The sequence below is a fragment of the Coniophora puteana genome (assembly GCF_000271625.1).
Source record: "Coniophora puteana RWD-64-598 SS2 unplaced genomic scaffold CONPUscaffold_8, whole genome shotgun sequence".
Classification (NCBI taxonomy): Eukaryota; Fungi; Basidiomycota; class Agaricomycetes; order Boletales; family Coniophoraceae; genus Coniophora; species Coniophora puteana.
The window spans coordinates 2,041,843-2,057,509 of record NW_006913060.1 but is presented as its reverse complement, the minus strand read 5'-3'; the positions used below and the strand labels follow the sequence as shown (position 1 = coordinate 2,057,509).

The following is a 15,667-nucleotide window of genomic DNA, read 5'->3' as shown; positions in this document are numbered from 1 at the left end:
AAGGCCCAAACCCGTATCTTACTTTTGGAGCACAATAGACAAGACATATTACAACAGGTGACATCACTAGGACGCGTCATGATTCCTAACAGCTAACTCCATAGGTTCTCCAGCTTGCGAAATCATTGTGACAAGGACTGGTGCCACTGGTGATTGTGAGAGCTCGTTTGACCTTTCATACGTACAACATTACATCATCGGCACGCAACAAGAATGTAGCAACAATTGGATGGATAGAGATAATATAGACAGGCTAGCTGTTTCTCAGTAAAAAGTCGCTTTCTAGCTGTGGGATGTAAAATGTAGTATTGAACCCTTAGTACTTTAGTACTTGCCTCAGCGTCGAATGCTTCGGTGAGCACTTGAAGCCCGAGTTGTTAGAAACACGTGTTTGTTACGGAAAGCTTCAATTTCCGTGGCCACATACGGTCTATCTAGAGGTCGTTCATATGCTGTGTGTTTTGAACCGTGTATCTTCGTGTATGGAATAAGAGCAGTGCGGATATTTGCCCCTGTCTTTGGGCATTCACACTGCAGAGCCGACGTTTCTCCGACCAACATCTTCACGCCCTCGAATGTCGCATCCGTGCGAATTTACCTCTTGAACTCCGACTGCGATGTGGATGAACGACGGCTACATTCCTGCGCCACATCACTGCCTGGTATATCCCTCTATGCTGGACAACTTGTCAGTGACTCACAGCGATGATGCTTGATATAGGATGATGCCTTTTCTGTGCGAAACCCAGTTGTATTAACCAGGGTACTGGTTTTTCAGGACTTGATGGATAGAATGGTGAACTTGGGACCCACTCTTCTGTCTTGTTGCCCTCATTCTTAATTTATGTGCGCAAGAGCAGATGATGCTGAGGGCCAATCGATGATCATTCAGCGATACTAGCATCTACCCTTGGCTATGCACAAACACACTCCAGGCTGATACGGATCACGAAATCAAAGTCTCCCATACGTGCAAACTTATCTGTACACTCTCGAAGACCTGATTCTCAAGCTGATCCATGGGTATATGCAACTTGCGTTGTGCTACTATGCCCCTGTATGCTGTCTGAGAGCCTCGTCTAGGACTGTCGTATTGTGCAAGACTTGACCTGGCTTCACTCAAGGTAGCTTGGCTTTTGTAGTGGCAACTGGGCGCTGAAACAAGCGGTGATTATTTCACCGAGACCTGTAATATACGTCGGATCTAATCGGCTCTCTTCGCGTCGGGTGTATTGCAGAGGTCAGTATTGTGCATTTCTTCGTGTAGCGGTTTTGCTCTGATGCTGAACAATACTTGAAGACTCTCTCAATAAGGCTGCAAGCCACGGCTGAAACTTGCAGCCCAAGCTAGAGTTCGGGTATTCATATGTCTGCCGCGAATTCCATTGCGGACGTGAAGACACAAGCAGCGATGTTGTATGCCAATAGTCTTCAGAAGTACGCCGGAGTCGAACGCTCGTAAGGAATGCTAGTGTCCGGTTTACCTCCCTCTCCCTTCAACCTCCAACCTCTCGCATTCACTACAGACCTCCGCCTCTCTCTGGGCGCAGACTCCGAGCTCAGCACGAGTGTTGCGTCGGTGTTGGATGGCCTCCTTCCGAACAGCGAGGATGTCCAGGATGATTGGAAGCAGCTGGCCGTCATTGGCTGTATCCGTGATGAGATCACTGCCATCGCCCACACCGCCTTCCTCCTCGGACTCCTCAAAATTAGAGTCGTACTTGTCATCAGAGCTGAAAAGCGAATCATTGATCTGAGTACTTGCGAGACAGTCAAGAATGGTGTCCCGCTTGGCGATGATGCTATCCATGCTCATGAGGTTGACATCTCTGAAGAGGAAGCCATCCTCGGGCATCGTCCATGGCTCTGACGGGGCCAGCAATTCTTGCTCTTCGGCGGAGGTGACATTAGGGTATCCAGAGGCGGAGGCTTCGCGCTCAACCAAGATCATTTCCATGATCTCGCTGTCACTCTTGTCCACAACGTCAGCAAACCCGGGGATGGGCTCTTCATCAGTGAGTACGGTCGACGACGTGGATACGTCTTTGCTGTTATTGGCGTCGGTGTATGTCGAAGTGCTTCCACCGGTGCTGCCGCTCGAGTTGGGAGAGTTGTCTTTGTAGGGGCTTGAGCTTCTAGATTGCAAAGAGAGATGTTGGATCCGACAGATATGGGGGGTGGCAAGATGGTGGTGGTGGTTGCAGCGGTCGCAGGGGGAGTAACAGCCGTCCAGAGGGTTCCATGTCGGAGAGGGTCCATGATGTAGATGCGGAGGAGGAGTACGAGATTGAGCAGGGGAGGCTGACTGGGACAGATTTGGCGAGGTGGTACAAATCCGGGTGAAGATGGGAGTTGGGGATTGCATCGACGTATTGAGGGTGTGACTTGTGGCCCGACGCGCACCAGAGCCTCGTCCACGGGGAGTGGAGGTGAATACCTCATTCTGAACAGAAGACCGCTTGACGAGCCGAGGAATTCGGGAGATAGAGGACCGATCTGAGCTGGGCGTGGTGCTGCGGGAAGATGGAGACTCGAGGACAGTAGTGGGGACAAAGCCGAGAGTTTCTGATGGCGTAACCATGATGGCGGGGATGACGCTAGCACCAGACCAGTCTTCATTGGCCAAACTCGTCCTAACAGGCATTGACACTACCGGAAGGATCACTGTGGTGAAATCAGCTTCGAGCAAGACGCAGCGTGACGCGACTTACGCGAGTGTGTCAAAGACGGAATCGAGGGAGATGAGCCCAGGATATAGGGCTGGCACACGGCGGTGTTGACGAGCCGAGGGATCCTAGAATCGCAGATGATGTCCTGCGACAGAGAGGCAAAGAAGGTGGCGGTGGAGCCAGGAAACGGCGAGATGAAGCCATCCTCATCGTCGCCGGCGAGCCGCTTGACGTCGCCATTGAGTGAGACAATGATGAAGGAGATGACCAAGATGAAGGTGATGAGGAAGTCCGCCATAATCTCTACGTCTCCGACCTGCGGGATATATGGATGAAGAGAGTTGATGGAGGTGAACATGGTGTGATCGTGAAAACAATTCGCGAGGCGGTGTGTCTGTTGAGTGTGTGCATAAGAGAACAAATGCAGGGAGAGTGGTCATAGCGAGTTTGGTGATTCTTCTCATTGCAGCAGTGGTTAACCCTCTCTGATGGCAGCTTACAGCCGCGCTTTCTGGTTCACGTGGAATATTTGGGACTACGGGCTCTGCACTCTTGCCCGCCGACTTACCGGACCTCACTGGGTTGCCCAAATCCTTGGACCTTACGGCATTTGCAAACAACGAACTCGCGGACATGACCCACCAGAGTGATCATTGGAAGACAGTGGCCACTCAATCCTCCAAGCGACATGGTTTCCTGGACCTAGAGCTCGCGGCGCTTACACATGAAGTGCAATGTCTTTCAGATGAACAGGGACGAATTTGGCTTAACGCTACTGTCTCTTCTCCAATGTTTCCACCGTCAGCGTCGCATTCACCTTTGCCACAGTCCACGTCTTCAATCACCAGTGCTGTTGAACCCCCTTCTCCCGAACCATCATCGGCTGCACAAACTTCTCCTATGTGACCACCGACTGCAGCGCTACCTTTCTCCGAGACTTCTTCGCCCAGAGTCCCCGACTCCTCAACTCTGACGCCGCATATCTCATTTCTTTCAACGCTATCCCTGCAAACACCATACTATCCCCAACCATCCTCGCCGCCAGCTTCATTGTCTCCCGTGCTACAAGTAGCTATCGACGACGTGCCATCTATACCTTCTTTGGAGATGGACTCTGACATACTCGAAGCCGTGTTTGCCCAACCTCCTCCGGATCTACCCCGGACCACAAGCACCTCACCCATTGAGTCGCCAATGCCGTCGCCTCCGGTGGTGGGCAGTCTGCGTGATGGCGTGGATAACCCACCTCGGTCCCTTATTCTTAACGCCTCTGGTGATTCGCATACAGATGTCCACCATTGCGAAGGCTCGGAATACGGGACAATCACATTACGCGGTATCAACGTATATGAGCCTAGGCGACGGGACCAAGTGTGGAAGAAGGTCAAGAAGACATTCAAATCGAAGTCGGCGTGCGAGGACAAGCACGAGAGGTGCGGCCACTTCCCCGAGGGATGGAGGCTGGAGGTTGTTCGCGAGCGCCCGAAGAAGAAGACATGGAAGAAGATCCTGACTATGGGCTGCTGCTGCTAATCGGCCAATGAGTACTTGTACGTTGCCAATTGCTTACATACACTCTGCTCCCTCATAAGCACTCGTCTCGATTTCATTGTTAAGCATTATACCACACTACGGCATCTGCATCACTATCATTTAGACTACTTGCATCATCTTAGGATAGTTTACATCATCATGTACCACCATCACATTCATGTATACCCTACGTACCTGACATCGACATGTGTATGCTAGAATCACAAGCCCTTTACCACATCTAGATCGCTTTGCGCTTTGGTGCTGTCCATCTTTCAATTATGTTCCCAACATCATATGTACACGAGTTATACACGAAGGCATTTTGGTACCACACTGGCGCCCACATACATAAATACCCCTATCTTCAGCGAGTCGCGCCTGAGTACAGGCGGTGTTCCTCCGACGCGTCCCCATCACGACCGCGTTTTGCGCTGTGTTGGAACGCGTCTGAATTTTGAAACGCGCCTTTTTTCAACCCACCAACTGCACCGAGCCTTCACGTGTACGCGCCTCGTTCGCGTGCCAGCTTCTATTTCTCTGACATACCTTCCACTGCTTCACTGGTCCTTCACTAGCAGAGGTGTCTCCTAGGCTTACCGCTACTTTTCAATTGTATGTCGTCCTTTGAGTGCTTGGAGCTTGAAGCCGCTAACTTCCCATTTATGACAAGCTTACCTCCACTATGCCGCTACCTACCGCTTCCCGAGAAGGAGACCCTGTGCTTCTGCAGACTGCAGTCCGGGCAACCCGTCGCGACGTTACATTTTGGCATCCCGGATGGCCGCTCATGAGGCTCGATTACTGGGAGTATATAGCGAAGGGTGTTCCGAGCAAGGACCACGGTGAATGGGGAGATGTATATGTTGACCTCTCTGACAACCTACTCTACGCAAAGCTGCTGAGAGGCTGGACGCCATGGCCTGGTGTTACCTCTTCACAGGGGGCGTCACACGGTAGAATGGTGTCTTGGAGCCAGCTCAAGAAGAAGTGGCTTATTCGCAACCCTACCTCAGTAAACGAGTGCCTTCCGGACCATTCTGAAGACATCAAGTATCTCTGGTGTACCCGAGAGGGCATCCACTGGTGGACAAGAACAGAGATCGAAGACGACATGGACAAGGACCACGACTTCCCTCCGGACGCGAAACTACGAACGAACGGAAGGTGGATAGTACGGGACTTTGTCAAGTCCACGCTTCAGCAGCCTGCGTCCAGCACCAAGGCTAATGCAAGTCAGTCTGCCGGTGCCGGGCTCAAACGTACAAGGGATGATGATAGTCGCGTACGTCTGTCCCTTACGTCGATGGTTATTTCACGCGTGATACCTTTCTATAGGGTTCTACCTCGAGCGGTGGTAAAGCTGGTGACCAACCAGGTGCAGCATCGAAATCAGACACTTCTACCTCTGCCAATAAAAAGCAGCGGGTCGAAGATACCTCCGCAGTCAATAGCGGTGAGTCCAAAGCCAGTTCCCCTTCCTAATATTCGTTACGCTGAAGTTTCTATAGGTTCCCTCACAAGCTCAAAAGGGGCCGCAAAGCCGGCGAAAAAGACTACAAGGTAAAAGCATTTCAAACAATGATGAGCGAACGTAACTTATTATTCCTTTCAAAGCGGTCTCAGGGCAGCGAAAACACGCAAACCCTAACGCAAATCCTTGAGGTGACGCAGAGTTGAGAAAAGGTAATTCGCATAGCTATATCTAAGCCTATTTCATAGCTCGAACAGATCCTGAAGCTCAACGCACTAGATCTCAGTCGTAACAACCTGACGCACCATTTCATCTTCGCTAGTAGTAATCGTTACTCTCGCTCTTGGAAGGCAATCCTAAGGGCTGAACATATGTAACACAACTCAAGTTAGCCTCCGAACCCCTGCTCACCCCTGATTACGATCTGTCTTCACATTGTTCGCGTGTTTTCCCCTTTATAATCTACACGGCTCAAATATACAATGCTCACCTCATGTCGAGACTTCTCCCAATTCATTGCTGTGTTGCTTGATCGACACACCTAGCATTAGACTATGACAAAGAACAGTTAAGTAGCGAATATGTGAATCAGTCTGAATTATGACAGTTTCAACCTGACAGTGATTGTCGTTCTGACGGGCAGCAGCCGGGGCTGCTTACCTTTTCATGAACCATATCAGACCTTAAGGAGGTATCAATTCGTTGGAGTTATGTTCGCATGTCGCTTGCATCATGACTTTTCGTCGTTATCAGATAGATTCCGAGAGATTTATCTACGTATATAATCCTGTCGTAGCTAGTCAAAATCTTCCTTCACGCGATTCCCCCTCGGCACCCTCCCTTCGCCTGGGACAAACGTGCAGTGTCTCATCGCGAGCCTCAGCGACCCCGTATTTCGACACAATTCTCCTTATCGTAGTTGACTGGACTTCCAGTAGTGCTGGTGCAGATGACGTTGCAGCATGGACGCCTGATGTATTAGCCCCTATTTCCTGGCGCGCTCAGTTGTTCAACGTTCAGTCATCGGTCCGACGCGACATCTCCGTTACGACCGTTTTTGGACGCGTTCAACCCGCGCTTGAACGCGTCTGACACGCGTCTTCTTCACTCATCTACGCGTCTCGTTCGCGCGTTGGCCTCTATCGCTCTGTCATATATTTCTCACCCCTTCATCGGCCCTGTAACCTTCACTAGCTGAGATCTGTACTACTCGCTGGTGCTCTTTGATTGTACGTTGTCCTCGTCCTTGAATACTGGTAGCTCATATCGTGATACTAACCGCTGACTTCCATTCATGACTAGCTTAGCTCCATGCCATTACCTACCAATTCTCAAGAAGGAGACCCCGTCCTTCGGCAGGCCTCAGTCCGTGCTACCCGCCGCGATGTTACCTTTTGGCATCCCGGATATCGACTCATGACCATTCAGTATTGGGAGTATCTGGCCAAGGGCGCTCCCAGCAAGGATCGTGGTGACTGGGGAGATGTCTACGTTGATCTCTCCGATAACCTCCTCTATGCAAAGACGCTGAGAGGCTGGACCCTATGGCCTGGCGTCACCTCTACACAAGGGGCATCGCACGGGAGGGTGGTGTCTTGGAACCAACTCAAAAAGAAGTGGATTGTTAGCAACCCCACTACCCCAAACCAGTGCCTTCCAGACCATTCCGAGCATCTGAGGTATCTGTGGTGCACCCGAGAGGGCATTCACTGGTGGACAAGAGCGGAGATCGAAGACGACATGGACAAGATACATGACACCTTTCCTCACGATGTGAAGCTACGAACGAACGGGAGGTGGATAGTGCGGGACTTTGTCAACTTGAGTCTTCAGCAATCGGCACCCAGTGGCGCGGCCAATGCAACTCAGCCCGCCGGTGCCAATCTTAAGCGTGCACGGGATGGCGATAATCTGGTACGTTTGTCCCTTGTATCAATGACTATGATCACTCAGACGTGGCATCTTTCTATAGGGGTTTGCCTCTGGCAGTAGCCAAGCCAATGTTCAATCAAATGCAGCGTCGATATCAGGCACTTCTGCTTCTGCCAATAAAAAGCAGCGGATCGAGGATAGCCGTACAGCCAATAGTGGTGAGTCCGATGTTAGTTCTACTTCCTACCAGTCATCGTGCTAAAGCCCCTGAAGGCTCTCTCACTACTGCATCCAATGCTAATGCTGTACAAGGCCTGCAAACAGGACTACAAGGTAACAGCACTTCAGACCACGATGGCTATGCCAGTGTAGATGACCTGTTTCGTTGATAGCGGTCTCCCGAGGGAGCAACGAAAACGCACAAACACTAAAGCAAAGCCTCGATGCAACGCAGGCAGAGCTGCGGAAAGGTATTTCGCCGACGCACAGTAACGCTGTTAGCCTCTAAGCCGTTTTATAGCTCGAGCAGATCTGGCTGCCCAAAGCATCGAATCGGTCAATCGTGGCAGGCGCATTCTTGAGCTTGAAGCGGAGCTGAAGACAAGTGAGGCTCGTTGATATCACAACGCTCGCGCTCGCTGATCATATGTATAGCCCGAGACGTCCTCCAGAAATGGCAGCAAGGCTGGAATGCTGCTCACAAACGCATCGGAGAACTGGAGCTTCTTCAGCAACAAGCCTTGCAGGTACGCCGCCTTACGTGTCAGTGTTCCTCAGTTCGTTGATCGTTGCTACCTAACCGCCAGCTTTTGGAGGGCAATTTCTAGGGAATTGATGGCATAAAAAGCTGTCGTAGCAAAGTCCGGAGCACGCGCCGTTACGATTTGTTTCCAATTTACTCGCCTGCTCCCCTATTACATTATGTATTCATGGCCATGCGACATCGTCTGTCCATCTGTCGCGGCCTTCCTTGACTACTAGTACTGTTTCATTATGAAAAAAGACAGTTGATGTGTAATCTTGACAATGACATTTGTATCCTTTTTCATCTGGCCCTTCCCCGCGGCGCCCTTACGCTTGAAGATATCGTTCTTTGTAGTACTACCTTTAGGCAAACCATGTCGTCTAGTACCGTTTCCTACGAGTTTCCCAAATATCCTCATTATGAAGACTTTCGACGGGTATCAATAGGCTGTGCAAAGTTGATCTAAGCCAATGCTTTCAAGCGTGTACTATGCTGCCGCTAACTTGCAACCAGCGGGCAGCTAAAAGCCCCTATTTGTTGACGCGCTTAATTTCGGATCGGCGCCTATGACACGGGCGGCGCGTCGGCGGGTGCGCGTTTCATCGTGTCCCGACTCCCCAGCAACCGATAACCACCTCCAGATCCATATAGTCACCAGCAGCCCGTTTTGTTTCTGTGCATCTACTATACTCTCCAAGTATCCAGCGAGGTCTCATTCTCAAGGCATTGTTTCGGTCAGCAAGCTAGCATCCAACACGTCCTGAAATTTGAGAGTTACACACACTCAGCTCCGTCCCTTTCGCAGTAACCAGGGTACGTTTCGCAACGCGTTTACGACCTACGCTCGAAAGCTGATCCCAGGCATCCTTACTTCACCCATCTTCCATGCAGTCCGAGTCTCACCATGAGATACCAATGGAATGAGGGGCGTGATGCAGAGAGCCTCCGGGAAAAGGGTATCGAAATCGAAGACCTCTCCATCAAATTTGAACGGGGCAGGAATGCCGCGCGGCCTTCGGTATCTGGCTACTTTCGCAAGTACAGGGCATCAAGTGAACCGGGTCCTAAGCTGGGAGTAGCGGGAGATGTCTGGGTGGACCTGTCTCAGCACGAACTTTATGCAAGAACGAGTCGGGAGTGGGTCAAGTGGCCCGGTGTCAATATCCCAAACGCCGACACGAAGGCGACCTGGAGCGAGTTCGAGGCGCATCTTCTGAAATACCCGGTAGGATCGTTGGGCTGCAGTATACCCCAGAGCTCGGTTCGATATCTCTGGTGCAATGCGCAGGGCGTTCATTGGTGGACTTTGGACGAGATATCCGCTGACAGGGACAAGCTCCTCGAGGGCGATCCAGCCCTGCGCGATAACGGGAGATGGATATTGAAAAGGCTCGTCGGGGACACGGAGACGCTCGTCGACTCCCCGGGTCACACCCAGGACCAGGATGATGATGCTACGGCTAAACGCCCGATTGAAGCCGAGGTACTGTTTACTGCCAAGTGTCGCGTACCCCAGGAATTAACATGACGTTCGCGTATTCATGACTAATAGGTCGACGAGAGTCATAGTGCACAAGATCCATCTACTTCTCGCGCTCCAGCCAAGAAGAAGCAGCGGGTAGCACGCAGCTCGATCATCAGTATGTTGTCCTGTTTTGACGTCCTGCCATCCAACTTATTGTAGCCGCTGTAGACGCCAGCAGAGTTTTATCGGCTGCCGACGAGGCGAATCCAGAAGAGTCTCTTGAACGCATATCCGGGTATATTGATGCCCTTCAATCGAAGCTGAGAGAAGGTAAACTACACTGTGTTGGAGACTTGTGCCCTTTATTGACTTTTCATAACGTTCAAAGCCAGAGGGGAGCCAGATGAGGGCGCCGCTAGCCTGAAGCAAAGGCTTGAGGCAGTCGAGGCAGAGCTGGAAGAAGGCAAGAAAAGCATATCAGTCGTTATCCCTCTTGTTTGTTGAACCTTGCGTAGCGCGGCAGCAAGCCACGAAGTACGAAACCATGTACAACGACCTCAACAAACACGTTGACACTCTTGAAGAGGCATTGGTAGAATGTGAGTATTATTTCGACATACATCGCACTTTTGTTCATCAAATTCCAAGCCCGAGAGAGTGCACGAAAACATGAGCAGGCTGCGAAGGATGCCCAGGACCGCTTCTCCGCCATTGCGAGCGCCCGGCAACAAGCAGCACAGGTATAGCTTCTGTCCTTCAATTTATCTCAACCCGCTCATGGTGCTCCTAGATCTTGAAACGCAAATCCTAGCCAACGACATCATCCCATTTCTTGATAGTCTGAGATCGGTTGAATCCAAAACCGCCGCGACGATGCTACTGCTTGTGACTATGCGCTTTTTCGCTTGCTATATGAAAAGATCTTGAAGCATCTTAAAACATCCCACGTGTAATCGACACATATGTGTCCCGTTCGACGTTTCAGAGACCCACGACGACACTGAACCGTTCATGCATAGTATCAATTAACAACGTATCAACCGTCAAATATGAAACATCGTAGTACATGCTTGACATCTATAAGTGCAAGCTAACCTCAGATGCTAAACTGCAATGCAGGATAACGACGCGTTGTCAACAGCACTCGACCAATTCGATCATTAACACATTATATAGTTTAATCCGAGTACAAACAAAGTACGGGGGTGATGGTCCTCACAGGTACAAGATTAAACGTGAATCGACCAAAGGATACATGGGTAAAATCGAACTATTAACATGTGGGAAAAAATGATAGTCTATGATGGTGGCGGAGGATGGTTATCTGGACGGGTGACAGGGGTGTAAGCGTTATACAGATACAGAGGAAACATAACTCACTGTAGACAGGGTTATATTGACTTTGCATGTAGATCGGCGATGACTCCGAGTGCCCCTGAGGAGGCGGGTTCTGCACTGAGATAGGAGGCGCATGGGGCTGCGCGACGTCACCGTACGCCATGCCCATCTGCGCCAGCGACGTGTAGTCATTCCAGAACTGCGGGTATCGGCTCTGCCCCTGCCCTTGAGCGTGATCGTAGCCGTTCATCCGGTGTGGCGAGCGGGACGACACGCGATCGTCGATGAGCCCGGTGCTATACACCTGCGGGAGGACCGACGTCGAGATCGTCCCGGGAAACGACATGTAGTTGGACTGAACGGCAGGCCAGCGCTCGTATGGCGAGAAGTATGGTACGCCACTCCCGCCGCCGGTGCTGCTACCGGCACCCGGGGGCGACTGCGAGACGCCTCCGAACTCTTCATGGTCTAACGAATGGCCCGATGCGTTCCGCCACCTCGAGTACGGAGCATCGCCAGGGTGTACTTGGTGATCACGCTGAAACACGTCTTCCTCGTCTACCGCGCCCTCTGCTGCACGCTTATTCCTCCCTGGAGAGATTTGTTGTCGGGCCTGGATATCCAACGAGAAGCCCTTGGAGTTGCGCAGAAGCTCCAGTGCTCGGGCAGCACTCGGCCACGTCACCTGCATGTCCTGGAGGGCATCCATACACCTGGAGAGGCCAACTCGGGCTTGCGGATCGTTATGGTACAGCGACACTAGAGTACGTGTCACCGCGGTCAAATAAAGTTCGCCTAAACATGTGACAGACCACTCACAGCTCGTCACGTGCATGATGCTAGCAGTGAAAAGGTAAAATGTTAGGAAAACGGGGGATCGACCAAGGTCGTAATGCTCGCGATAAGATGCCGCTGACAGTCAAACAATCAAACATCTGATTGTTGCCAAAAGGCAATTGACCTACCTATCGAGGATATGTGATTTGCGGCACGGACGCAAAGTTCGTAGTTTTTCTCGGAGACAGCTCGGGAGTTGCCGTCGTCGCTTCCCCCGGATTTTCTGCGAAAATCAAAATCAGACGTGGAAAAGTGCCGACCGCTAGATTGACGTACTGTTTACTCGCCAAGTGTACACGCCGTATACTGGACAAAAACGACGTCAGACATCGAGTATGCGCCGCGAGAAATAAATCGCCCACAATGGCCTATAAAGCAGCAACGACGTGCACCAATAGTGCATGTGCAGCGTCAGGATATGAGGTGGCGGCACCGTCTTCTGGCCCGGCTCGTATCGGAGGTACTGGGGAAGGTCCAGGTACCATTTATTCAACAGACCTTCAAGACGCATCGATTCCGCGTGTCGGCTGAATCCGGGTCGTATAGAGTAGATATCCTGCACGATCCGGCTCAATATGCCAGCTGCAGATAGAAGCGCGGGTTTATCAGCCCTCAGCCCCGAATGTATCAGAGCGATAAGAACGTACACAGCTTCGACGACGCATTGAAGCACGACAGAGTGCGCGCAGGAACCGGTGGCGCAATCGCCGAATCACCTGTTTCCTCCAGCGAGCGTGTGCTGGCCCGAGACGAGTGGAACGGGCTCCATAGCTCCAGTTCGTCGGGCTAACGTCGGAGTGTCAGCCGCGTATCACGGAGGCAGGAAGCAAATGGAATGGAAAGGATGCGAAACGTTAAACCCAAACGAAGGGTTCAGTGAACCCGTGTCGAGCGCAGATGCGCAAAGAAGCATGGACGCTGAGCTCACTCACCTCTGTTTCGCTCGGCAGCTGTGTATCGTAATCCCGCTCGAAGATCGCAAGTGGTCGACCTAACACAAAACAAGCGTGTGAGAACGGTCATAAAACGTGGGGTGGTGGGGGTGGCGCGAGAATGAAAGGCTGAGAACAGAAATAAAAACAAACGGGGAACAGTCTACTTACCAATGTACGTCGACACGTACTTATCGAGCATGACGCATCCGTACCATATCCTGCGGCGCTCCTGGATTTCCATTTCGCTGAACAGCCGACCACCCAGGCCGACGCGTGCCCATCCATCCGCGCAGCGGTGCATACCGAGATCCTGGGCCATGCGGACCGCCATTCCGACATACGCCCACGCCTGGGCCATCGCACCGATGCCGATCTCGCGGAAACCCATGAGAAGGAGCGCCTGGCACGTGGTCGGCCGCGAGGACGCGTACGAGCTGTCGAGGATGACTTTGGCGTTGTTCAGGTAGTCGTCGCCTGCGGTCCACATCGAAGCGGCCTCTTGAGGCGGCGCAAATGTCGACGGCGAGTAGCGAGCGGCGACGGCGTACATGGACAGGAGCAGAAGCGCTGGCACGCGCCTTGGTCTGTGTATGATAGAGCTCGGAGATCGGGCCTGGCCATCGGAAGCAGGGGACCCAGGCGACTCGACAGCTCTACCTCTGTCGACTCCATTGTCAGAGAAATGTCACTACAGATAAACGGAAATGGCCATACTCGTGTCTGAATGCCTCGAAGAACGCAGCTTTGTTGAGAACCGGAAACACCGGATGAACATACGTGAAGTACAGCTCAAGGAGGTGTTCCTGTAACTGTGGTGACGGTAGCTTGTCGTCCTCCGGGACTTCCGACCGCGTCGTCGAGCTATCTCGCGCGCCGGGAGGTAACGGCGGCCACACTCTGGCCTTGGGAAAACGCCTGAAAGGTTTTGGGGTTAGTGTTACAGCACAATCCCCCCCTACGTGGCGGTAAGATCGCATACCAGATGCCGCCCTCGTTCCTCGCCTCTTGCCGTTGGTTGATTCCCAAAAGGTAGAGCCCGCTGGCCTTGCCATGGTAGCGCACCTGTTCGTCTTCGTTAAGGCTAAGTTGGCCTACCGCATCGGTGACTTCGTCCTCGGACTCCGAGTCCACGGAGCTGGAGCTACCCTGTCTGTAGGAGGCCCCGCTGCCTCCATGAATGGGGGAAGCACCTGGATAGCCAGGGCTGGTTCTACGACCGAAAGCCGTAGTAAGTTGACCCCCAGAAGACGACGAAGAGGGCCTCTCGTATTCAAAACCTTCGGCTTCAACTCTGCGTCGCTGTCTGCGAACATGATCCGGTGACTCGCCGCCATTTTGGTGGCTTGGCGGATGCTGCTCGGTGGTTTCTTGGGAACCGGAAGGTCTAGTGAGCGCTAGAGGGTCGTTGAGGGAGACACCATCGGCCTGCTTGTGGAGGATGCCATTGCGGGCTAGCAGCGTTGCGACCTTGTCCTGCCACTCGTTGGATGGGCTAACACAAACACGAAACGACCGGTTAGCCATCTGTATGCCGAACGGCGCGTGGCGAGATGACAGAGCACTCACTGAGTAGACTGCAGGTTGATCTGTTCACTTGATCCGTCTGTCGGCGAGGTCGAGCCAGGACGCGTCTTGGGACCTGGAGCGGTCCCGTTCTTGCGACCCTTGGAACCATATGGCGAGCCGTCAACACGATTGATGATCTCCCGTGCAAGTGGATCCTGGATATCCGAAATGCGTCGGTGAGGATAAAGTGCCGATTACGTACTATGATGGAGACGTCACCTTAGAGAGATCGTTAAGGACGCCCCTGGCTCGATCATCATCGCTCCCGATGAGGATGCCCAACAGGGCCTCCGTCTGGTGCAGGCGCGCCTCTATGGCGTCAATATAGCCCTTTGGGGGCCCGCGTTTACGCGACGGGCCGAGGAACGTACAAGCTGGGGCCGTGGCGCGCGTAAGTTGACCCGATGATTTGATTAGCAACACAAAAAAACTTCACGCACGAGTGCCCAGCATAACGCAACTCTTGCAGGCGTCGCCATCTGAACGCTCGCATTTGCACTTGGATTTTCGGCATTGGTCACATGCTGAAAAGCGAAAGAAGGTTGAGTGACCGAAGAAAGAGGGTCGAGGAGGGCGCTTGAGCGCGTACCTTTGCTGCTTCGTCTCCTTACGATCTTGTCCCCTGACTGTCCGCCGGGGCTGGGGAGGAGAGAACTGGCACTCAGACCCGAGGGCAAGTCACCGAGCTCATCACCGTCATCATACTCGTCATGGTAGGACATGCCGTTCTGGAGACTGTTGAGGTCGAGAGAGATGTTGCTACGCTTGGGGACGCTCCACGGGTTAGAGGAGACGGACATGGGTGAGTCTGAGTCGAATTGGTATAGCTGCTGGCGGGGCGGTTCTTGAAAGGAGCGGTGCTGAGAGTAATGGTGTGGGTGGGATGTATGCGCCGAGCGAGAAGGAACTGGGTAGTGAAACTGAAAGTGATGCGATGACTCTGCGGGTATTCTGGGAGAGGACGCGCCCTCCGACTTTATAGAGGAGTGCGTGGCCGAGGAGTTGTTCGGGACGTATAGATGGCCTGGGGGCAAATAAGCGTGGTCAGAAACCATGTCCTACTCACGGTCGCTCGAGTGCGGGGGATGAGAAGAAAGAGTTGAGATGAGAGGAGGAGAGAGAAAAGGACAAAAGGCCACGAAGACAGAATTGAAGACGACTGTGACATATCTTGAATCTCGGCGGGTGGCGATCTTTTGGAGAGCCAATTGGAATATTAAACTCTTACCTTGT

At 52.5% G+C, this 15,667-nt stretch overlaps 6 protein-coding genes across 6 annotated transcripts; 4 read left to right on the top strand and 2 right to left on the bottom strand.

The window, feature by feature from the left end:
* Positions 1-1,241: 1,241 nt before the first annotated feature.
* CONPUDRAFT_74348 (uncharacterized protein) lies at positions 1,242-3,304 on the bottom strand (the record flags this gene model as incomplete). Its single annotated transcript, XM_007771663.1, has 4 exons — positions 1,242-1,370; positions 1,529-2,664; positions 2,712-2,985; positions 3,170-3,304. 4 exons carry the CDS (start codon positions 3,302-3,304, stop codon positions 1,242-1,244), a joined length of 1,674 nt encoding a protein of 557 aa, XP_007769853.1.
* A 472-nt stretch (positions 3,305-3,776) lies between these two features.
* On the top strand, positions 3,777-4,202 carry CONPUDRAFT_74347 (uncharacterized protein; the record flags this gene model as incomplete). Its single annotated transcript, XM_007771662.1, has 1 exon — positions 3,777-4,202. The coding sequence occupies one exon, from the start codon at positions 3,777-3,779 to the stop codon at positions 4,200-4,202; it is 426 nt and encodes a 141-aa protein (XP_007769852.1).
* Positions 4,203-4,887: 685 nt separating this feature from the next.
* CONPUDRAFT_166679 (uncharacterized protein) lies at positions 4,888-5,978 on the top strand (the record flags this gene model as incomplete). Its single annotated transcript, XM_007772176.1, has 5 exons — positions 4,888-5,487; positions 5,541-5,658; positions 5,714-5,765; positions 5,820-5,888; positions 5,956-5,978. The coding sequence occupies 4 exons, from the start codon at positions 4,888-4,890 to the stop codon at positions 5,851-5,853; spliced, it is 804 nt and encodes a 267-aa protein (XP_007770366.1). The 3' UTR covers positions 5,854-5,888; positions 5,956-5,978.
* Positions 5,979-6,847: 869 nt separating this feature from the next.
* On the top strand, positions 6,848-8,375 carry CONPUDRAFT_166678 (uncharacterized protein; the record flags this gene model as incomplete). Its single annotated transcript, XM_007772175.1, has 8 exons — positions 6,848-6,905; positions 6,979-7,590; positions 7,649-7,766; positions 7,822-7,881; positions 7,941-8,018; positions 8,069-8,152; positions 8,203-8,294; positions 8,355-8,375. Exons 2-8 carry the CDS (start codon positions 6,988-6,990, stop codon positions 8,373-8,375), a joined length of 1,056 nt encoding a protein of 351 aa, XP_007770365.1. The 5' UTR covers positions 6,848-6,905; positions 6,979-6,987.
* Positions 8,376-9,197: 822 nt separating this feature from the next.
* CONPUDRAFT_155453 (uncharacterized protein) lies at positions 9,198-10,569 on the top strand (the record flags this gene model as incomplete). Its single annotated transcript, XM_007772174.1, has 6 exons — positions 9,198-9,776; positions 9,846-9,933; positions 9,987-10,088; positions 10,274-10,357; positions 10,407-10,498; positions 10,549-10,569. The coding sequence occupies 6 exons, from the start codon at positions 9,198-9,200 to the stop codon at positions 10,567-10,569; spliced, it is 966 nt and encodes a 321-aa protein (XP_007770364.1).
* A 462-nt stretch (positions 10,570-11,031) lies between these two features.
* On the bottom strand, positions 11,032-15,156 carry CONPUDRAFT_58526 (uncharacterized protein; the record flags this gene model as incomplete). Its single annotated transcript, XM_007771568.1, has 13 exons — positions 11,032-11,855; positions 11,916-12,008; positions 12,062-12,156; positions 12,296-12,515; positions 12,581-12,719; positions 12,866-12,924; positions 13,037-13,511; positions 13,561-13,783; positions 13,848-14,360; positions 14,435-14,589; positions 14,654-14,808; positions 14,875-14,958; positions 15,024-15,156. The coding sequence occupies 13 exons, from the start codon at positions 15,154-15,156 to the stop codon at positions 11,032-11,034; spliced, it is 3,168 nt and encodes a 1,055-aa protein (XP_007769758.1).
* Between the last annotated feature and the right edge of the window lie 511 nt (positions 15,157-15,667).